Source organism: Dendrobates tinctorius, unplaced genomic scaffold (genome assembly GCF_039654945.1).
Source record: "Dendrobates tinctorius isolate UK_male_01 unplaced genomic scaffold, ASM3965494v1 ptg000086l, whole genome shotgun sequence".
Taxonomy (NCBI): domain Eukaryota; kingdom Metazoa; phylum Chordata; class Amphibia; order Anura; family Dendrobatidae; genus Dendrobates; species Dendrobates tinctorius.
Genome location: NW_027361754.1, coordinates 32667678 through 32692512, shown reverse-complemented (window position 1 = coordinate 32692512; position 24835 = coordinate 32667678). Strand labels below are relative to the sequence as shown.

The following is a 24835-nucleotide window of genomic DNA, read 5'->3' as shown; positions in this document are numbered from 1 at the left end:
GAACACACGAACAATTTCCAAAATTTTGGCAAGAATTTATTTCATAGAACATTTGTTTGACCCATAACATGAAAGTAAAGTTAATAATATAACTTTCATTACAAAATTTTCAGCTTTACTCGAGCTAGCTGATGTGAAAATGAGTACACCCCAAATAAAAAAAATACTTCTAGTATTGTGTATGACATCCATAATTTTTAAAGACAGCGTCAAGTCTTCTAGGTCTGGAATAAACAAGTTAGCGATGTATTGCAACATCTATCTTTTTCCATTCTTCAAGACCGAGCTCTTTTAGAGCCTGGATGCTTGATGGAGAGTGGTGACATCTTGTCTCTTCAGATTAGGAGACACTTGGCCACTGAATCAGTTTCACCCTGTTCTTCAGAAATGCATCAGCTGGGTGGTTTAGATCATTGTCATTGTCATGCGTCTGGATTTGAAACCTTAAGCCTGTGATTTGTGGTCTGCTTCACTAGCCAGTGAACCACAGCAATTGCACATTTTCTCCTAGTGTTTATTATCTGTTATCCTTGCTTTAGTCTTTTGAGGTTAACAGGTGTTTTCATTTATTCATGTGTACGCCCTATCACCTTTCAGGTGCGGCTTTATATACTTTCCCCCCTGCTGGCATTTCCTCCTGATTAAATTCTTATTTAGATGTACAGCCATACTTCCATGCCAGTCAGCGAAACACCAGCTAGGGTTCATCTTTCTGCTAATTATGCTTTTCACCCTGCACCTATGTTCTGTCTCTTGTTTAGGAAGTAGGCAACATACTCTCTTGCAGTATGTACCATATCTTCTCATATTTCATTATTTTTATTTAATTCACTCTGGAATCTCTATCGCAGCACTCCTTCCCTTTTTTAGGTAAATCGCACTCTGCTCTGCCCACTGGTTTGTTAGAAAGAACGTGAAGCACTTGACAGCCTTGCAAGCAGCATAGGTCCGAGATGACATTGTTAAGTCTCTTGTTAGGGCTGCTCCAGCCCATGTAGGAACCACTAGGGATTGCGGGGTCAGAATCTCTAGTCCGTACAGGAACCAGCAGAGTCAGTTGCAGTTTCTAGTGTTTTTAACCTGTTTTTCCGTGTGAGTTGTTGCACAATCATTACAGTCTTGTTGGAAGAGTTCTCGTCTACCATGGGTGCAGAGTGATGGCAGCTTCTTTGTCATTATTGAGCAGTATATCTGTGAATTAATGATACTATCAATGACATGGAGCCCCCCAACACCAGGAGCTCTCATGTGCCCCAAATAAGGACATGACGACCAACAGGTCTCACTGTAGGCAACATATAGTAGTGAGTATTGTATAATGAGCAGTGACTGTAATTGCTCCATACACTGCACCGGTGACTGGAAGTGAACAGCTATGGGGAGAATTAACTTTTCTTGTAGCCTTATACGATTTATATGCTCTTTACCTGTAGAGTAACCCTTATTTAGATTTCCAGCCATACTTCCATTCTTTATGCCAGTCAGTGAAAGACCAGGGAGATAGCGTTTTTTGGAGGTGACAAGTTCCCTTTTAAAGTGAAAGAAATGTAACAGTGATGAATTAAAATAATGACACACATAAGAGATCTTGTCACAAAATGATGACTATGAAGTAAATGTAACTCTAGTAGTATAGAGGCGGGAGGGGCGCAGACAGATCACATTTCTACTCTTCCAGGGTTTGTCCTCAATTAACAACAGAGGAGAGGTTACATGGATGGAAACATATATATGGTATGTAGGGAGAACAGAAAGCATGAGATAGTCACTTTGTAACAGTGTAGATCAGGCTTGTGAAGGTGAAACCTCGGGTGGACACTGACCCACATCTACAGGTATCGGGTGATGAATTCAGGATCCGTCTTTGGGGGAAGCTGGTACTATGGTGACTCTACTTATCCTACTCGTGATCTTCCCATGTACAGGTGAGTGTATCATCCTTTTAGTATCTTAATGAAGTCACATTTTGGCAATGTGGAATTTAGTGTATAACTATTTTTTTTTATTATGTGTTCATTTCTTTCTTGTGTCCATTATGTTTATTAACCCCTTAGTGACCCAAAAGAACCTTAAAACAAAAGTTAACTTTTTAATAATGTTTGATAAGTATATACCCCTCGTTTATGATAATGATCAGTGGGGTTCCTGGTCCTAAGACCCCCTCCATGATCGCTATAACCAAGCCTATACCTAAGTGCACAGACTGGTGTATGGACAGTTTCTACCAAGTTCATCCTCAGCTTTGTAAAAACTAGAAAAGAAGTTGGATATCTTATTTGAGTACCGATTGTGTTTTTATATTTTTCTTAATGTTTTAGTAATCATAATTTTTCTTACTTTTATTAACATTTTTATGGTTCTTTGTCTATCTATCTAAATATTTTTTATATACATATATGCACTATAAAGAGTGGACGTTTTCTGTAACACCCAAGAAATAAAAAAAAATCTACAAAAGTGAAAGAGGGTTTGTTGCATCATCAAATGCACCACATTTATTAGTGAGGCATGCCACTTTTAAGGAACAAAATACTGGACTAAAATTTTCTAATACACTTTAATTAAAATTTCCTACCGTTCCCTCAGTACTCTAACTGCTTTACTTTATTTCTCTACTTCCTCTGATGATGCTTCTTTTGAGAATCCCATTACATGCTGGGATAGTGAAAAGAAGCGTCATCAGGGGGCTGCGGCATCGTAAATGCATACTGGACAGTGGCATACAGGAAGTTATGCATTGGTTCCATATTAAAAAATATAAACAAGCGCTATATGTTTTTTATTTTCTTTCGTTATCCAGTATCTTATGAATTAGAATCCAATAAGTCAACACTAGTGGAGCTTTCAGACCACTTGATGGACGGCTACCACAAGGATGTGAGACCTGTGAAGAATTGGAGGAAAACAACGACAGTATATATAGAGGTGGCCGTATATGCAATTCTTGGAGTGGTAAGTTATTTCTTTCCTTAGGTATGGCTCTTCTAGACTTCAGAGTTGTTTAAAACATTGGGTTCAGCAATTGTTCAAATGTCTATTCGGTTTTCTTGCTTTCTAAACCAAGCCTTCTTCAGAGCGATTGTCCCCTTCAGAAAGCTCATTGCCCCCCTATAACAAATTTGAAAGTTCATTTTCAGGATCCTTGTATCTTGTCCAGAATAACGCATGGTTAGAAAGATCATTTCTTGCTTTGTAGGACCTGTGAAATCCACATTGGCTTCACTGCGAGAAGTAATATATTGATGCTTTTCTGTATAGCCAAAAACACAAAAATTGTATGCCAATACATACATTAGCCTGTCATCAAGTGAATGGATTTCTCAAAGGGGATCTTACTTCACATTTTACAATAAAAACTTTATTGTACAGTATACATTATTATTACTATGAGAAAAGAAAGCATAAAGACTGATTGGATTGTACAACTGTTTTCTGTTGCACCACCCGTCACAAGCTACAATCTGGTCCTTCACTAGGTCGAACCTAATCGATCCTTCCTCTGGTGTGCAATGTCGTCTTTGGGCATCTTGCCTCTGCTCTGGGGCTCCGTCACTAGGAAGGCCTCTAACATCACTGTACACATCATGAAATCAGAACATGCATCACCTAAGGCTTAGTCTGCACCTTGGGTGATGCACATCATCAAATCTAGGTGTAGTGATGTGCACCGTACTGTTAGAGGACTACTTGGCACTATAAGTTGTAGCGCAAAGTGAAAATTCTTGAAAATGAGCTATAGCTTAGTAGAAAGGTGCAAAGAAGAGGTCGAATGGGCAAAGGACCGGTGATGAGCTGCGGAAATGGCGAAACAAGTGAGTGTGAAGGTGAGGGGCTTTTTACTCTGTTTTCTGGGCCAATACAATGCAGGTAAATGGTGAGTGGCTGATCATTATTTTACTAGATTTACAAGTAGTGAACTGCAAAAAAAATGGATTTAGGAAAATCTGAAATTTAGCATAATTTGCAGTGAATTCAATCTGCCTTTAACAAATTTGCTTTAGTTTGTATATTCTAAGGGATAATGTTTCCTCTTGTGGAGATTGACATGCCAGGGAAAGGAGACTTATGAAATGCTCCTCTGGTCAATTAAATATGCAAATTGGCTCTTCAGAGAGGACATTGACATTAAATATATTGCCACCTATTGGAAGTACCAATTCTAAAAGTCAATATGGACCCCTTAAGGAGCTTTTTCACATAACTTAGGATACAAACCAGAATCTCAGTTTGCAGACACGTGTTTCGGAGTGTTTCCTATCCTCAGTGCAAAGCATGAGATCTCATTTGGCTGTATGAAAGGCCTCTGACTGGGGTCTAAAGGGTAACATCTAAAGAGAAGGACAAGCCAGACATGCCAGCGTAAGGAGACTTGTAGTTTATGCCATGCTCCTCTGGGAAATTAAATATGCAAATTTGCATCTTAATTAGTAGGTAAGATATAATCATGATAAACTTACATTGGTTTGCATTACTAATAAAGTGACCAAACATTTTACATCAACTTTAGTTTTGTAATTTGTAACCATTGCTAAAAAGTCATTGTTGGATTAGTTGTGACCTATAATACAATATTGCGAGCAAGAGTCTGAGATCAGACATTTTATATTTGAGCCTCTGATTTCTAACTTGGACGTTTCATTTTGGCTGAATTTCTCCTTTAATAGTTTGGTAACATTGTACAATGATCGAATCAACACAAATCAACACAGGAAAGTCTGAGTAACATCTACAATGCTATAAACCAAAACATGATAACTAATACGTAGGATGGAAGCATAACAAGAAGAAATCAAACTTTACATTATATCAGACATTGTTCCTCATGACATTGCATCATTTCAGCCATACTATGATTTTAATAGTCGTTTATATCTTTAATACTTTAATAGGATGAGAAAAACCAACTAGTGAAGACCTATATCTGGTACAATCAGGTAATGATACTAATAATTTACATTAATATACAGGGTGATTCACTCGCTACTTTTCCTGGAAAAATTGTTGTAACTTCTGAAGGTCAACCGTACTAAAATTTGGACCGTACATACCTTGCTTCATGAGAAGTGAGAATGCACAGAACCTCAGCAACAGCAACGAGAAACATCCTTGAGCCGAGCGGTCTCACCGACTCGTCCCTCCGTGGGTCGTTTCCACTACGAAATAGACTTAGTATATCAGACACCAGACTCACTATTATTGCACCAGGTGTACATACACCCTATAACTGCAGAAAACCACTCCACTGTCAAAATGATAGAAAACCCGAAAACCACAGGAGTTTAAATAAAAATACAAAATCTTTATTTCCATAGACAAATAATTAAAAAGCACTTAAATATTAGACAATGTATTCCAATAGACACCAAAAAAAAGGGAAATATGGCGCCAAGTATTCAATAATTAGTCAAAAAATGTCACTACAGTGATAATTTACCCCAGATAAAAATCTCCCATGCTATCACAAGTTACGTGGCTACCAAGTACCGCGTGTGAGTATTTACTCCCCTCTTCCCCCTACTTTCAGGAATTGTCCGGTCATATGGATTGCATGTTATGACATGTGGGACACTATGGAGGATAAATGGCTATTCTGGTCTCACTAAACTATAAAGGCCCCGTCACACATAGCATTCTCGCTAACGAGATCGCTGCTGAGTCACAACTTTTGTGACGTAACAGCGATGTCACCAGCGAGATCGCTGTGTGTGACAGCGATCAGCGACTGGCACCCCCTGCCGGTATCGCTGATCGCTGCCAGAAACCTTTGGACATTTTTTTCTTTGCTGGTCTCCCGCTGGCCAGCACGCATCGCTGCGTGTGACAGGCGGGAGACCAGCGATCAGCTGTAAAATAGTAAAAAAAATACAAAATATTGTTATTCTCACCTTCCGACGTCCCGCAGTCTTCCCGCCTCTCTCCACGCTCCCGGTCCCAGTAATCCTTTGCAAGAATGACCGTGAGACTTCGCGATCCCGCGAGAACGGACATCATCATGGTAATTCTCGCAAAGGATTACTGGGACCGGGAGGCGGGAATGCTGCGCGGGACGTCGGAAGGTGAGAATAACAATATTTTTTATTTTAATTCTATTTTTGACATGAATATGGCATCAGCGCTAACGAACACAGCGATGCCGCATGCGTGGCGTCGCTGTGCTAATCGCTGGTGAAGCTGCCTGTTTGACAGCTCACCAGCGATCACATAGCAACTTACCAGCGATCCTGACATGTTGATATCATTGTCAGGATCGCTGGTAAGTCGCTATGTGTGACTCCAGATTAATGGACTATTTCCTGGAGATTTGTGGGCCTAAGGCTACTTTCACACTTCAGGTTTTCGGCGTCAGGCGCGATCCGGCGTCGTGCCGGAACGCCGGATCCGGCAAATGTTTAGTAAAACCGGATGTGACGGATCCGTTTTTCTGCCGGATCCGTCTTTTTCTTGACAGACTAAACCGGATCCGTCTCATCCGGTTCATCCGTTTTTCGATGGATTACGCCGGATCCGGTTTTTAAAATTGACCCTTGTGGCCTTCCGAACGGGATTGGCTACTGGAAAACTATATATAGCATGTTCCTACAGCCCTTCTTTGACAGGTTGGAGAGAAGAGCAAGTTATTGGCGAAGATGGATGTTGTCACTGGAAATATTTTGAAGAATTTGGCGGATTTTATAGCGGAGGCGAATCGTTTGAGGGTGATTGTTATGGAGAAGGAGAGAGCGAGACAGCAGCGCATCAGGCATCGTAGACGACGTTTGTGGATCCACCCCATCACAGCCAAGAGAATGACGCGTGGGGTCTATTCTACACTCTGCATGGACCTTCGACGAAACCCGGATAAATTTTTTGGATATGTTAGGATGAAAATGGAGAATTTTGATTACTTGGTGGAGCGCATTGCACACCTCATAAGAAAAGCGGACACCTATTGCCGCTTCTCTGTTTCACCCACAGAGCGTCTGATGGTGACTTTAAGGTAAGCCACATTTATTGGATGTGATCGCATCAGAGCACACTTTCACTGCAATCTTGTTGGTGGTAGTTTGTATCTCCAAGTGTTATAGCTCAGTTTTGGTATGTAATGCTGTGATTTAAAACTAATTTATTGTTTTTTAATTCCCCACAGATTTCTTGCAACTGGAGAATCCCTTTCGTCACTGCATTTCCAGTACAGACTCGGGATTTCCACCATATCTGGAATAGTGAAGTACACATGCCGTGCACTGTGGGACTCCTTAGCTGAAGAGTTTTTACCAGAGCCCACAACAGAGAGGTGGATTGAAATTGCTGACAAGTTTCAACAGATATGTCAGTTTCCCAACTGCTTGGGCGCTGTGGACGGGAAACATATCCGCATTGTAAAGCCAGCTGGATCGGGATCGGAATATTTCAATTACAAGAAATATTTTTCAATTGTCCTCATGGCCATCGCTGACGCGGAATACAAATTTATTGCGGTTGATATTGGGGCCTATGGCCGTTCCATTGACTCTCAAGTTTTCAAACTGTCTGCCATGGGGCGTAAACTGTATGGAAACACCTTCCAGTTCCCACCACCTAGACCGCTGCCGCAAACATCTGGTCCACCTATGCCATTTGGCTGTGTAGGGGATGAAGCCTTCCAGCTGTCAGAACACCTTTTGAAACCGTACTCTAGCAGAGGATTGACAAGACCAAAACGCATTTTTAATTACCGCCTCACAAGAGCAAGAAGAATGGTTGAATGTACCTTTGGTATTCTGACAGCCAAATGGCGGGTCCTATTGACTGCGATCAACCTCAAGACAGAAACTGTGGACGAGGTGATCAAAGCGTGCGTGGTACTCCACAATTTTGTTATCTGCAAGGAACCCATTTCCATTGAGGACACCTCTGAAGAAACCACCTTGCAAGATTACCATGACATTACCACTAGAAGTTCTGTGACGGTTTCAGTAATGAGGGACAATTTTGCACTATACTTTATGTCACCTCAAGGCAGAGTACACTGGCAGGATGACAGAGTGTGAAAGATTTGTGCCCAACCAAACTTGTGTACCTTCTGTACCAACAGTATATACCTTTGCCAACCAAAGTTGGCTATCTTGTCATGGTCTCTATTTTTAGCTTTAGGCCACAGGTGTGTACCTGGTTGTGTTTTATGCAAAGTATTTCACCTTTTAACAAAAGTTGTGTACATTGTTAGGAAATCACCAACAATAAACACAACTTTTTAGGTGAAATACTTTGCTTCAAACACAACCAGGAACACAACTGTGGCAAAAAGCTAAAATTTACCCACAGTTATATACCTAGTTTTGAATACCATTTCACCTTTTAAATACCCTGTATTTAACCTTTTTCGCCGCAGAAAGAAATGACAGACAACCAGTGTAAAATAATTTAACTTTTATTGAAAAATGTTTTTTTTAGTAAACTTTTTTAAAATTTTAATAAACTTGTTTAATAAAGCTTTGAAACTATAAAACTGAAACCATAAAACTGGTCATTTTTATTTAAATACACACATTATAAATCTGTGTAGTGTGTGGTGGAAATACTGCTGTAGGGGCTGCGGGACACTTCGACACTGGGAGTGTGGAGAGAGGACTGGGATCATGGTGGGGAAGGAACAGTTAGAGGTGAAGGTGTGGAAAAAACTACAGAATGGGTGGACATGTGGGAAGCAGAAGAGGTGGTGGGTGGTGGAGTGGAGGGTTGGGCAGGGACTGTAGGAGCAGATGATGTTGATGGAAAGTTGTATGGGGAAGGAGTTTGGTACGGGGCAGGTTGCTGGAAGTGGGGAGATGTCTGGTACGGGGCAGGTTGCTGGAAGTGGGGAGATGTCTGGTACGGGGCAGGTTGCTGGAAGTGGGGAGATGTCTGGTACGGGGCAGGTTGCTGGAAGTGGGGAGATGTCTGGTACTGGGGAGGTTGCTGGTACTGGGGAGTTTGCAGGTACTGGGGAGGTTGCTGGTACTGGGGAGGTTGCTGGTACTGGGGAGGTTGCTGGTACTGGGGAGGTTGCTGGTACTGGGGAGGTTGCTGGTACTGGGGAGGTTGCTGGTACTGGGGAGGTGGATGGTGCTGGGGAGGTGGATGGTATGTAATAGGAGGGGGAGGATGGAAAGTGGCTGGAGGGGGTGTAGATGTAATAGGAGGGGGAGGATGGAAAGTGGCTGGAGGGGGTGTAGATGTAATAGGAGGGGGAGGATGGAAAGTGGCTGGAGGGGGTGCAGGTGGAGGAACTACTGTGGTGGGAGGAGGAGGTTGGGAGGTAACTTGCTGGAGAGCAGCATGGCATGAATGCATTACATGCATCTGCTGGGCAGGAGAGAGCGTTTCCATGCGCTCCACAACAGACCTGAAAAAGGTGTGGTTTGGCGAAGATCTTGCTTCTGAATGCATGGTTTGCAGAAGTGTCTTCACCTCCATAATGCTGGAGTTGATCTGCTGATAGCCTGCGGTGATTTGCTCTGACAAGACTTTTAGACAGTTCTGGAAAGATGCATTCAGATGCAAGAACTCTGGCGCATAAGTCTTTTCCTGACCCCTCTGCCGCTGCCGCCCAGTACCCGCAGGTGTACTAGAGGTGGCAGGGGCAGAAGGGTGGGGTAAAGGGAAAGCGATCTCCTCACCAGCAGCTTCATGTAATGTAGGCGGCCACGATGCTCCTGTGCTGGTGGATGGGACTGATGGGTCGAATGTGTGGGAAGGCTTGGAAGGTGCAGATGTACCGGGGCGGTCGAAGTCTCCCTCGGTGCCGGTCTCCTCAGGGATCGCCTCAGAAGGGTCCAATCGTGCAGGCTCCCGAGTGCTGCTCACCGTGCTGTGGAATAAAGAGAAAAAAAAAACAATTAAAATAGTGACATGGTATGGCCCTGGCTGAAAAAAAAAAGTTACATCTAAACATTTTTTTGTCACATGTGGTGTGTAATATTTACCTTCTGGTGAGCATTGTCTCCCGGAGGAACGACAGGGCTCGTGCGTACTTGTACTTGCTCCTGCGTCCTCCAGATCCACTCGGGGCCCGCATCTCTTTATTGAACTCCTTCTTGAAACGATCCCTCACAGACCGCCACCGCTTCACAATTCTCTCCCCTGAAACGAGAAAGGACAAAGTGGTTAGTATACAACATCAGTGTTTCCCAAACTCCAGTCCTCATGGTCCCCAGGGGTCATGTTTTCAGGATTTCCAAAGTAAATAGAAATCCTGAACACATGATCCGTGGGGACCACGAGGACTGGAGTTCGGGAAACACAGGTTTAAATCAAGCAACCGGTACTGTATATACTTACGCTCTTTAATCTGGGCCCGAGCTTCGAGGTCCTCCCAGCGGTCCACAAGGAGCGAACAGATTTCCTCCCAGAGTCGTCGGGTAACGATCAGGTCAGCGTGGCGTCGGTCAGCCATATTCCAGAGCGGCTCCCTTTCTCTGACGAGATCGATGAGGCGGTCGACATCAATCCCTCCATCCTCACCGTCAGAGTCGGGAGCACGCTGTGAAGGCTGTTAAAGAAAAAGACAAAAATAACATAATTAGCCTCCACAAAAGAAATGAAATAAAAAGTGCAAAAAAAACAAAGCAAAAATATTTATACTTACACGCTGGTGACCGCCGCGTTGCTGTCGCCGACGACCCTGGGAGGCACTGCGAGGACCTCTTGGCCGAGCACCAGATTGGGAAGACTAGAGAAGAAAACAAAAAATGTTATGTCTTTGGATGTAGGCATTTGTTTGCTGTGTGTGGTCTGCAGAACATTGTTTTCTATGTGTTGTGTGTAGTGTGATGTGTTTCTGCGTTTGATGCAAAAAACTTACCAATTGTGAGCCCACTCCAAGTGTCTGTCCACCCCTTCCTTCTTCTTCTGGGAGCTCCTCTTCATCTTGTGATTCCTGTTTTGAAATAAAAGGCAATGAATACACATATATTACAGAGATGATGGATTTTGGAAATAAAAACTTACCGTCAAACGCTGACGATGCGAGGGAGGGCTCCCAGAAGATGTGCTGTCTTCCTCATGGCCAGACTCCATGGCTGTGGGTGGTGTTTCTGCTGCTGCCATTGCTGCTGCTGCTGCTGCTGCTGCATCTATTGGGCGGCTGTTGAATAAAGAGAAACAAAGGGCCAATGAATATCTTGATATTCCATAGCCCTAGTTTGGAGGAATGGGGGATTTGATAATTACCGTCTCTCATCTGCTGCTGGACTCCCCTCCCGTTGTTCAGCATGCTGCTCCATTTGGGGTGGTGCTGATGGTGCTGCTGCTGCAGATGTCTGCTGCCTTCTCCTGCTCCTGGTTCTTGGCTTGGGTGGCATGTTGGGTGTGGCTGAGGGTCCCATTGTCTTGCTTTTATATATGTCCTGTGGGCAGAGCTACTGAGCATGCTCAGACCAAAAAAACCGGATCCGGCGCATTGCAGCGCTCATAGGCTTTCATTGTATGAAAAAGCCGGACACGCCGGATCCGGCGTGTCCGGCTTTTTCGACGGATACAAAAAACGTTACAGTCACCGTTTTTTCCAGACGCCGGATCGCGTCACATTGCCGGATCCGGCGAAAATCGGATGAAATGCATGGCCATCCGGCTCGATCCGGCTCTAATGCAAGTCAATGGGGGGGAAACCGGATCCGGCATTGCATTTCGACGGATCCGGTTTTAGTCAAAAGCGCCGGATCGCGCCTGAAGCAGAAAACCTGATGTGTGAAAGAGGCCTAACTTGTGATTGCATGGGGGATATTTATCTGGGGTAAATTATGTGGTAAGTTACGCCCATGATTCCACTCAAATATTTGCCCAACTCTAGTATTTACCACTTTCATATTTGTATTAATGTGCATGATTGGCCTTGATTTTCCTATATTTAGTAAATTCTCTTTTCTTTTTGGTTGTTTCATATATGAGAAAACGTCCATAAATACAGTTTAAAAAAAAATCAAAACTTTAACCTAGCAAGTTTTGCATATATGGGTTATAAATTTTTAATAGCGTTATAACCATTAATTGTTTTATCTCCTTGTTTGATTTTACCTTGTACAGTCTTGGGTGGATGAATTTTTAAAGTGGGATCCGATCCAGTTTGACAACATCACTCATATCTTCATTCCCACACATTCAGTATGGCTTCCAGATATTATGATTGAAGAAGTGTAAGTCATAATTTTTTTTTTCCTTCTAACCAATGAAGAAACCCTCTCCGTGGTAATTACATACAGACACATAAAATTGGTACAATCTCTATATATAAAAATGAATGTGTGTGTGTATCACCAACCAATCACGAAGCATCTTTCATTTCACCAGAGCTGTTCAAAAGAAGCTGAGCTGTGATTGGTTGCTATGAGCAACAGTTTTCCCACTTGACGACACCTCAGCAGATACTGACATCGTGGGAGAAATATAGCATCCTCGGAAACATAAGCTCCCAGCCATTGTCTGCCCCCCTGAAAGGAGCACAGAGCACATGACAGAAATGAAACCCCCCTCCTGTGCCCATATACCTTCACACATCCTCCATCCTATAGGCACATCTTCCCTCTTAAAGGGATCATTGGTATGGAAGTCAGTCCTCTCTTAAAGGGATCCCTGGTATGGAAGTTAGGACCGTTCCACTCAGCTCTGTGGTACTGACCCCAGGGTCTCTTAAAGGGATCATTGGTATGGAATTTAGGGCAAATCCACTCTGTGCTTTGGTACTGACCCCAGGCCCTTCTTAAAGGGATCTCCGGTATGGAAGTCAGGGCAAATCCATCCAGCTTTAATTCTGACCCCAGGCCTCTCTTAAAGGGATCCCCAATATGGAAGTCAGGGCAATTGCCTTCAAATGCTCTGGTACTGATCCCAGGCTCTCTTAAAGGGATCTCCTGCATGGAAGTTAGGGCAAATCCCTTGGCGCTCTTATTCTGACCCCACGGTTCTATTAAAGGGATCACTGGCATGCAAGTCAAGGCAAATCCACTCAGCGTTCTGGTTCTGATCCAAGGCTCTCTTAAAGGGATCCCTGGTATGGAAGTTAGGGCAAATCCACTCAGCTCTCTGGTTCTGACCCAAGTCCCCTCTTAAAGGGATTCTCGGTACGGAAGTGAGGGAAAATCCAGTCTGTGTTCTGATTCTCACCCCAGGCTTCTATTAAAGGGATCAATGGTATGGAAGTCAGGGCAAACCCACTCAGCGCTCTGGTTCTGACACCAGGCCTCTCTTAAAGGGATCCCCACTATGGAAGTTAGGACTGTTCCACTCAGCACTCTGGTTCGGACTCCAGGCTGAGGGGATGATGTGGGATATTAGGAGTAGTAGTTCAGTGGCTCTGGCCGATGGGATGATTTGGGATATTATGGGCAGTAGTCCGGTGGCTCTGGCTGATGGGACAATATGGGATATTATGGGTAGTAGTCCAGTGGCTCTGGCTGACTGGATGATATGGGATATTATGGGTAGTAGTCCGGAGGCTCTGGCTGATGGGATGATGTGGGATATTAGTGGTAGTAGTCTGGTGGCTCTGACTAATGGAACGATGTGGGATATTATGAGTTGTCCGGTAGCTCTGGCTGATGGGATGATATGGGATATTAGGAGTAGTAGTCCAGTGGCTCTGGCTGATAGGAGGATGTGGGATATTAGGGGTAGTAGTTCGGTAGCTTTGGCTGACGGGATGAGGTGGGATATTGTAGTGAATGTGGCTATGCAGAATGGGCGGGGCTATACACTCAGCTTTATATATATATATATATATATATATATATATATATAAAGTCAATGCAAGAAAGCGGATGGCACCGCTGTTACCGTGCTAAGGTCCGTGGCTGGCAGCAGAGTGCGACCTTTTTCTCTTGGAAAAAAAAAAAAATATATATATATATATATATAGATATAATCATTATAATTTGTTATAACTAACAGTAGTTAGTTACTATGCCCGGGCAACGCCAGGCTCTTCAGCTAGTAGTTAATAAAAAAGAGTCAAGAAAAAGAAAAAAAAAGGGTGTTCTACTCCTTCGGGACACCTAAGGTTATTTCTGCCTATATGAAGCCTGGTGTAGAGGTGGGTATAACATTGTATTGCACTTTTTGTCTGTTTTGCTATAATTTTGCTCAGATAAGTTAATGTTGCTTTGTATTTAGCAGACTAAAACTGAGATAGTTGTTGTTGAGTTCGAGGAAACTTCCAAATCAAGGTTCAAGCAAACTCTGGGTTACTCTTTGTGAAACAGTGTTGTTGTGAATTCATTTTTCCCTTCACCATTGAGGTCTGATGAACTCCCTCCTCTGGTGAAGGAAGGTAGTGAGACTGATTACCAAACACCTGGGCAGCTAGATGATAACTGGGTGGCTGGAATTGCGGACTGGATATAAGGCTGCCGACGCCCTTCTTCCTGGCTGGTGATTTTCCTGCTGGATTCTTGGAGACCAGTCTGATTCCTGCGTCTCAAAGCTAAGTTTTTCTGCTCTGCTTTGTACTCTTCAGTTTTGTTTTTGTTTTCCCTTGTTTTTTGGGAGTTCTGCCATCCTCGGCCGGGGGTGAGCTGAATTCCATTTTTGTCTCTGATCTGTTGATCTTTTGCTCTGTCTTCAGAATATACCTGAGTGCTGATATAGTCTTTTGAAGCCTAGCGACTTCAGGGCCTGTTTTTCCTATCAGTCGGTTGGCTCATTTTGATAGGGTTTTTGCGTATGGCAGACAGCAGCTTTCCTATCCTGTCCTATGTAGTTAGCTTGGGCCCCATCATTTGCTCAACCTATCTTTCTATCTGTGTTAGTGTTTTCATCTTGCTTCACCGTCATTATATGTTGGGGGCTGCCTATTGCTTTGGGGTCTGCTCTGGGGCAGTTTAGTTTTTCCCCTTTCTGTCTTTAGGCTATGTAGCTCTCCGGCTGTGATCGAGGGGTCTAGGGCACCGTAGGAACTCCCCACGGCTACTCCTAGTTGTTGTGGATAGGTTCAGGGGGCTGCCAACCTCTCTGGTTTCTCTGGACTTAGCTGGTATTTTGTTTTTTCCTCCTTCGGTGACTCATCATAACACAGTGCTTTAAGCAAGACCTGTCAACACGTTAGAAGTGGTCATTTTGCTCTTATTTTATTCCTGCTTTTTCCATGAGTATTTTGCTTTTAGTTTTATTTAAATCCGCCTTACGGTTACAGAGATATAGGTCTTTTTATTTAGTGCTAATTTTTATGGTGTTTACAAGGGGGTGTGGCTCACTAAATAATGAGCTAAAATACACGCCCTGGAGGATCCTGTGAGCCACACCCACTTAGAAAAGACCAAAAAAATAAATAAAATAAAAAGGACTGTATCTCTGGGAGAATATGATCAATTTAGAAAAGCGAAATGTGGAATAATCAGAAAAGCAGCAAGAATCAAATAAGAGCAAAAGCAGGACACTTTTGACCTGGTGACAGCTCTGCTTTATCTGGCAAAATACTGGTTATCAATGGCTACCTTTAGGGTAGCTCAGGAGCTTATCGCATGTGGTGATATTATTGGGTCTAAAGGGGGTTATTAGCTTGAGAAAAATTGTGTTTAGATATAATATGTTTGAATTATAAATATACAGACATTACTAATATATTTTCGAAGGGGTACTAAACACTGAACATCAACGACAGTCCTGTAACTTATGAAACATTACCATCTGTCACAACTTACACCTTTGCCGGCTGCCGCAGTGTTTTCTTTGACTGGTCTCCCTGAGGTCAGTGATTGTTTCGTGATGTTGGTCTACTAGGCATTGCTTCCACCTAGCCAGAATCCTACTTCGCACTGATGAGGGGCAACACCCCGAAACAGCTGTCTGTGGATGGATACCTGACCTTGGTATTTCCCTTGTCATATCTGTAAACTCGTAAAGAGCTGGATATTAACTTAAAGGGCCACTTAATATGGTGGTAATGGTGGTTTCCGAAAGGAGCCATCCCTTGGCTGGGTCCTTCCCTGGAGGAAGATCTGGCTAGTCCCGTGTTTGAGACTCTTAAATGAGGCTCCACGGACTTTATTTGCACACAACTTATGCATAGGCAGAGAAGGGGCAGCCAGTCAGCCAACCCTCTTCACATACAGCACATACTGACACAGGAAGTATATTTCATTTATTTTTTACTCATTTATATAGCGCCACTAATTCCACAGCGCTTTACAGACCTCATTATCACGGTCCCCATTGGGGATCACAATCTAAATTCCCTGTCAGTATGTCTTTAGAGTGTGGGAGGAAACCAGAGAACCCGGAGGAAACCCACCCAAACTCCTTGCAGATGTTGTCCTTGGTGGGATTTGAACCTAGGACCCCAGTGCTACAAAGTAACAGAGCTGACATTGAGCCACCACGCTGGCCTAATTTATCTACTGGGTTGAACCCAAGCTAGAGCGGTGATGCTATGAGCAGGGACTGATGCTGTTATCTGAAGACTGAGGCAATATTGAGATCACAAGAATATTAGTTAGCTTTGTAGATTTATATAGACTTCTAGCCACTGTAAAAAGGGAAAAATCCTGTGCCAAAAAATGAAAAATTATTTTCTGTTGGGGACACTGGCATCCGAGCATCATCTTGTGGACTTTCATATACATTTGCTGTGACTTTTTTTTGCTGAGCTGATGTTTTTGTTTTCTCTTTTTCCTTCACTTCTAGACACCCCCTTTATTTTTGTTTCCCCTAGCGGCAGTCAAAGGCAAACAGAATGTTATCCTTCAACTTCAGCTCTATGCAGGCTTTAAAAAGTTTTATCTATTACGTCTAGACAGATATATAAAGAAATCAATTTGCAAACAATTTTGAATGAAAAAATAATAATTCTTTTTAAAAGTGATTATGAGCATGGTGATTTCTTGCAGTCTGAGTGTCAGCATTAATCCTACAGTGTCACAGAAGAGCTTCGTGTTCCATTGTGACAAAATGTTGTTCACTATAAGTTGCTACTTTCTTACTATCTACAGCTCTGGCAAAAATTAAGAGACCACCACATCAGGACCCTGTCATGGGCAGCCCATTCTCCAGACCTGAACCCCATTGAAAACCTCTGGAATGTAATCAAGAGGATGATGGATAGTCACAAGCCAAACAAAGAAGAACTGCTTACATTTTTGCGCCAGGAGCAGTGTGAAAGACTGGTGGAAAGCATGCCAAGACGCATGAAAGCTGTGATTAAAAATCATGGTTATTCCACAAAATATTGATTATGAACTTGTTTTCTTGGCATTGTTTGAGGTCTGCAAGCAATGTTTTTTTTTAATTTTGACCATTTCTCCTTTTCAGAAAAAAAAACAACAAAATTTATCGCTTGGAAATTCGGAGAAATGTCAGAAGTTTATAGACTAAAAGGACAATTTAAATTTTACTCATACCTATAAAGAGAAAAATCAGACAAACTGAACATTTTTAATTGGTCTCTTATTTTTTGCCAGAGCTGTATAGTACATTCTGCGTTTTATATGTAATACTCTGCTCCATTACTGAATGCCCCGACAATTACTGATTGTTTTCGGTCTGCAGTGTGGGTGCTAGAGAGACAACAGATGCCCCTTATATCTACGTGAACAACAGAGGCCGAGTCTTCAAGAACAATCCCATTCACATCATGACTTCCTGCAATCTTGATATCTACCATTTCCCTTTTGATTTCCTGAACTGTTCCATCTCATTCAGAAGCTGGCTTCATTCCAGTAAGAATATCAGAATTTTGCTTCTAATTACGTTTTCAACCAAATGTATTAAATATCATTCATGATAAGAGAAAAAACAAGGGAGGGGGCGCAGACATAGGGCTTCACCTGGTATAAATCAATGAAAATGAAAAAAGTAGTCTAAAGTACTCACCCTTTATGGGTTGTGTTCAGACACAACCACTCACAACATTTTTTGCAGTTGTATAGCTGCTGCAGAGCTCGTGCAGGTGGAAACGTCCACTAAGAATCACAAGTTGAGGATCAAGAAAAGCACTTCTGAGCAACCGCACTGCTTCAGTGACACGAATTCTTCAGAAATCCATATAAATCTTTCAAGTTCTTTATTAACCCCTTCACCCCAAGGGTGGTTTGCACGTTCATGACCGGGCCAATTTTTACAATTCTGACCACTGTACCTTTATGAGGTCATAACTCTGGAACGCTTCCATGGATCCCAGTGATTCTGACATTGTTTTCTCGTGACATATTGTACTTCATGGTAGTGGTAAAATTTCATTCAAATAACAAGCGTTTATTTGTGAGAAAAACGGAAATTTGGCGAAAATTTTGAAAATTTCGCAATTTTCCAACTTTGAATTTTTATGCCCTTAAATCACAGAGATATGGCACCCAAAAAACTTGATAGCTAACATTTCCCACATGTTTACTTTACATCAGCACAATTTTGGAACCAAAATTTTTTTTTGTTAGGAAGTTATAAGGGTTAAAAGTTGACCATCGATTTCTCATTTTTACAACACCATTTTATTTTTACAGACCACATCACATTTGAAGCCACTTTGAGGGGTCTATATGATAGAAAATACCCAAAAGTGACACCATTCTAAAAACTGCACCCCTTAAGGTGCTCAAAATCACATTCAAGAAGTTTATTAACCCTTTAGGTGCGTCACAGGAATTTTTTTGAATATTTAAAAAAAAAAATGAACATCTAACTTTTTTTCACAAAAAAAGTATTTCAGGTTCAATTTTTTTTATTTTACCAAGGGTAACAGGAGAAATTGGACTGCAAAAGTTATTGTGCAATTTGTCCTGAGTACGCTGATACCTGATATGTGGGGGGGAGCGACTGTTTCGGAGCATGGCAGAGCTCAGAATGGAAGGAGCACCGCTTGACTTTTTCAATGCAAAATTGTCTGGAATTCAGATCGGACGCCATGTCACGTTTGGAGAGTCCCTGATGTACCTAAACAGTGGAAACCCCCTACAAGTGACCCCATTTTGGAAACTAGACCCCCCCCAAGGAACTTATCTAGATATGTGGTGAGAACTTTGAACCCACAAGGGCTTTACAGAAGTTTATAACGTACAGCAGTACAATTAAAAAATCATATTTTTTCCACAAAAATGATCTTTTCACCCCAATTTTTATTTTCCCAAGGGTAACAGGACCCTAAAAGTTATTGTGCAATTTGTCCTGAGTACGCTGATACCCCACATGTGGGGGTAAACCACTATTTGGGCGCATGGCAGAGCTCGGAAGGGAAGCAGCGCCATTTGACGTTTTTGGCTGGAATTGAGATCGGACATCATGTCGCGATTGGAAAACCCCTGATGTACCAAAACAGTGGAAACCCCCCACAAATGACACCATTTTGGAAACTAGACCCCCTAAGGAACTTATCTAGATGTGTGGTGAGAACTTTGAACCCCCAAGGGCTTCACAGAAGTTTATAACATAAAGCCGTACAATTAAAAAATCATATTTTTTCCACATAAATGATCTTTTCACCCTCAATTCTTATTTTTCCAAGGGTAACAGGACCCTAAAAGTTAAAAGTTATTGTGCAATTTGTCCTGAGTACGCTGATACCCCACATGTGGGGGTAAACCACTATTTGGGCACATGGCAGAGCTCGGAAGGGAAGCAGCGCCATTTGACGTTTTTGGCTGGAATTGAGATCGGACACCATGTCGCGATTGGAAAACCCCTGATGTACCAAAACAGTGGAAACCCCCCACAAATGACACCATTTTGGAAACTAGACCCCCTAAGGAACTTATCTAGATGTGTGGTGAGAACTTTGAACCCCCAAGGGCTTCACAGAAGTTTATAACATAAAGCCGTACAATTAAAAAATCATATTTTTTCCACAAAAATGATCTTTTCACCCTCAATTCTTATTTTTCCAAGGGTAACAGGACCCTAAAAGTTATTGTGCAATTTGTCCTGAGTACGCTGATACCCAACATGTGGGGGTAAACCACTATTTGGGCGCATGGTAGAGCTCGGAAGGGAAGCAGCGCCATTTGACGTTTTTGGCTGGAATTGAGATCGGATACCATGTCGCGATTGGAAAACCCCTGATGTACCTAAACAGTGGAAACCCCCCACAAATGACACCATTTTGTAAACTAGACCCCCCAAGGAACTTATCTAGATGTGGGGTGAGAACTTTGAACCCCCCAGTGCTTCACAGAAGTTTATAACGCCCGGGCGTGAAAATAAAAAATTCTTATTTTTTCCACAAACATGATCTTTTAGTCACCATTTTTTTATTTTCCCAAGGGTACCAGGAGAAATTGGACCCCAAAAGTTGTTGTCCAATTTGTCCTGAGTATGCTGATACCCCATATGTGGGAGAAAACTACTGTATGGGCACACGTCGGGGCTCGGGATGGAAGTAGTGACGTTTTGGAATGCAGACTTTGATGGAATGGTCTGCGGGTGTCATGTTGCCTTTGGAGAGCCCCTAATGTACCTAAACAGTGGAAACTCCCCACAAGTGACCACATTTTGAAAACTAGACCCCCTAAGGAACTTATCTAGATGTGAGGTGAGCACTTTGAACCCCCAAGGGCTTCACAGAAGTTTATAATGCCCGGGCATGAAAATAAAAAAATCGTATTTTTTCCACAAACATGATCAATTAATCCCCAATTTTTTTATTTTCCCAAGGGTAACAGGGGAAATTGAACCCCAAAAGTTGTTGTCCAATTTGTCCTGAGTACGCTGATGCCCCATATGTGGGAGAAAACTACTGTATGGACACACGTCGGGGCTCGGAAGGGAAGTAGTGACGTTTTGGAATGCAGACTTTGATGGAATGGTCTGCGGGTGTCATGTTGCCTTTGGAGAGCCCCTAATGTACCTAAACAGTGGAAACCCCCCACAAATGACCCCATTTTGAAAACTAGACCCCCTAAGGAACTTATCTAGATGTGAGGTGAGCACTTTGAACCCCCAAGGGTTTCACAGAAGTTTATAATACCCGGGCATGAAAATAAAAAAATCGTATTTTTTCCACAAACATGATCAATTAGTCCCCAATTTTTTTATTTTCCCAAGGGTAACAGGAGAAATTGAACCCCAAAAGTTGTTGTCCAATTTGTCATGAGTACGCTGACACCCCATATGTGGGAGAAAACTACTGTATGGACACACGTCGGGGCTCGGAAGGGAAGTAGTGACGTTTTGGAATGCAGACTTTGATGGAATGGTCTGCGGGTGTCATGTGCATTTGGAGAGCCCCTGATGTACCTAAACTATTGAAACTCCCCACAAGTGACCCCATTTTGGACACTAGACCCCCCACGGAACTTATCTAGATGTGTGGTGAGCACTTTGAACCCCCAAGTGCTTCACAGAATTTTATAACGCTCGGACGTGAAAATGAAAAAATCATTTTTTTCCACAAAAATGATATTTTTGCCCCCAATTTTTTATTTTCCTAAGGGAAACAGGAGAAATTGGACCCCAAAAATTGTTTTGCAATTTGTCCTGAGTAGGCTGATACCCTACATGTGGGGGTAAAACACTGTTTGGGCGCATGTCAGAGCTTGGAAGGGAAGGAGCACCATTTGACTTTTTCAACTCAGAATTGGCTGGAATTGAAATCAGACGCCATGTTGCATTTGGAGAGCCCCTGATATGCCGAAACAGTGGAAACCCCCAATTCTAACTCCAACCCGAACCCCAACACACCCCTAACCCTAATCTCAGCCTTAGCCCTAACCCTAACCCTAGCCCTAACCCTAACCCTAACCCTAGCCGTAATGGAAAAATGGAAATAAATACATTTTTTTTATTTTATTAATTTTCCCTAACTAAGGGGGTGATAACGGGGGGTTTGATTTACTATTTATGGCGGTTTTTATGTTTGGCGGCTGTCGCACGCTAAAAGACGCTTTTTATTGTAAAAATAGTTTTTGCATCACCACATATTGAGAGCTATAATTTTTCCGTATTTTGACCCACCGAGTCATGTGATGTCTTATTTTTTGCGGGACGAGTTGACGTTTTTATTGGTACCATTTTCGGGCACGTGACATTTTTTGATCGCTTTTTATTCCAATTTTTGGGACGCAGAATGAACAAAAACCAGCGTTTCATGAATTTCTTTTGGGGTGGGTGCGTTTACACCGTTCCGCGTGCGGTAAAATTGATAAAGCGGTTTTATTCTTCGGGTCAGTACGGTTACAGCGATACCTCATTTAGGTCATTTTTTTATGTTTTGTCGGTTTTATGCAATGAAAACTATTTTATATAAAAAATAATTATTTTTGCATCGCTTTATTCTGCGAGCTATAACTTTTTAATTTTTTCGCTGATGATGCTGTGTGGCGGCTCGTTTTTTGCGGGACAAGATGACGTTTTCAGCAGTACCATGGATATTTATATGCGTCTTTTTGATCGCGCATTATTACACTTTTTGTTTGGCGGTATGATAATAAATCATTATTTTTTGCTTCGTTTTTTATTTTTATTTTTTAAGGGGTTCGCTAAAGGGGTTAACTAATGGGACAGTTTTATAGGGCGGGTTGTTATGGACGCGGCGATACCTAATATGTGTACTTTTATTGTTTTTTTTTTTTATTTTCAAAAAATGGATTTATTTGGGGGAATATTTTTTTTTTTTTTTTGTAATTTATTTGGCGATTTTTTTAAAATTATTTTAACACTTTATTTTTTTTTTTTTTTTACTTTATTAAATAGTCCCAGGTGGGACATCATTGTTCTGTGACAGATCGCTGATCTGTCACATCACAGATCACTGTGACAGATCAGCGATCTGTCACAGGCAGTGCACAAGGCTTCCTCATGCCTGTGCTTTGCAGGCACTGAGGAAGCCAGCTTCCTGCAGGCCCCCGAAGGCCCCCGTCGCCATCTTGGATTCGGGGGCCTGCAGGAAAGGAGCCCCCGGCAGCAGCGCTGCACATTGCGCTGCCGTGGGGGGCTCAGGGAAGCACGGAGGGAGCCCCCTCCCTGCCGATGCTTCCCTTTAACCCCCGGTACACCGCGATCAAACATGATGTGTGTAAGGGTTTAACGTGTCGGGGGCGGTCCGTGACCGCCCCTGACACATTGTGCCGGGTGTCAGCTGTGATAATCAGCTGACACCCGGCCGCGATCAGTGGCGCTCACAACGTGGGCACCGCTGATCGCGTTAGACGTACTATCCCGTCCATGGGCATAGAGGCCCGGGTCCCATGGACGGGATAGTACGTCGGATGTCAGGAAGGGGTTAAATGTACTACATAGAAGTCTATGTTATCATATTGATTGTCTGAATGGGATACACAATACTATCACTATCTGGAATATATGTTTTTTGATATATATGTTATTTTGCCTGTTTTTGTTTTTCTTCTCAAATATCTTTATGTGCAACATGTGCAGGTTGACGCCCTTTTCTTACGACGGGGGGCCATGTCCACACAGCATATAAAGCTATCATTTGTATAGACCGATTACAACTCTGTACTGTAACCTGAAGAAGAGGTGCGGTTTGTCGCTTCGAAACGCGTAGTTTTTGTAGTACATTTAATAAAGAACTTGAAAGATTTATATGGATTTCTGAAGAATTCGTGTCACTGAAGCAGCGCGGTTGCTCAGAAGTGCTTTTCTTGATCCTCAACTTGTGATTCATGATAACAGGTAAGTGATCTGCTTCTGAGACAGTTCTCATCTTTGCATCGTCTCTTTCAGCTCAAGAAATAAATCTATCTTTATGGAGAACACCAAAAGACATGCAATTGCTCAAAAACCCTTCTGAGGACGATGGAGAATGGGATCTCGTAAGTGTGGTGCCCAGTTACGCAGTGACTACTGATCATAACCTCAATTATGGACAGATAACGTTCTACGTAAGTGAATGTCAGGATGAAGCAGAGACCCTGTGTGCTCAGCAACTGATCAACAAAAGTTGAATTTTATCCCATTAGTAATATTGAAGTCCTGTAGCTTTCCCCATATAGGCTGTCTTTTGAGCAGCCATCCCATCAAAGTTTTTTATCCTATTAATATATTGCATTTTTGATATTATGTAGCAGTATACTTAGGCTACTTTCACACTTGCTTTTTTTTGCAGCTCGTTTTTCGCGCAAAAAAACGCATTGAAAAAACGCATACAAACGCATGCAAATGCTGCGTTTTTTTCAAGCATTTTTATGCGCATGCATGAAAAAAAATAAGCGTTTTAATGCATTTGTATGCGTTTTTAGTGCATTTTTACCGCGTTTGCATTTTTTTCCAACATTAGTTGGCCTCACCAAAAAAATCAAGATAGGGTTAGGATTAACACTAAACCAAACCATGACTTTACTAACTCTAACTCCTATCCCTAACCCTAACCCTAACCCTAATACTAACCCTAACCAAACCCTACTAACCCTAACCCTACTAACCCTAACCCCTAACTAACCCCTAACCCTTAACCAAACCCTACTAACCCTAACCCTAACCCAAACCCTAACCCCTAACTAACCCTAGACCCTAACCCTTAACCAAACCATACTAACCCTAACACAAACACAAACCCTAAACCCCCTTAACTAACCCTAACTCTAACCCTAACCCCTAATTTCCATTGACTAACCAATGGTCAACAAAAAAACGAATGCGCAAAAAAACGCATACATGCGCATGCCAATGCGCACGTATGCGCACCCATAGACTTACAATGGGTGTCTTGCTGTAAAAAAACGCATTGCGCGTGCATGCTTTTTTTGAGGCAAGTCGGACGCCCAAAAAATGCAACAGGATGCATTTTGTGCGCCCGAGAGCACACCACAAAAAAACGCATGGGCGCAAAAGCGCATACAAACGCATGTGTATGTGCACATAAGCGCATCCCATGCAATATATAGGAAAAAATGCATGCGTTTTTTAGCGCTAAAATACAGCGCAATAAAGCGCAAGTGTGAAACCAGCCTTACAATTGCTCGTT

General features: G+C 42.5%; 1 protein-coding gene across 1 annotated transcript in view; it reads left to right on the top strand.

Annotated features, from left to right (window-relative positions):
* Positions 1–2641: 2641 nt before the first annotated feature.
* LOC141098103 (5-hydroxytryptamine receptor 3A-like) overlaps positions 2642–24835 on the top strand; it is a 51908-nt gene continuing 29714 nt past the window's right edge. Inside the window, exons 1-5 of the mRNA XM_073585672.1 lie at positions 2642–2952; positions 4890–4934; positions 12022–12131; positions 17473–17642; positions 23596–23757. Coding sequence (XP_073441773.1) covers positions 2773–2952; positions 4890–4934; positions 12022–12131; positions 17473–17642; positions 23596–23757 — 667 coding nt within the window. The 5' untranslated portion in view covers positions 2642–2772. The remainder of the gene's footprint in view (positions 2953–4889; positions 4935–12021; positions 12132–17472; positions 17643–23595; positions 23758–24835) is intronic.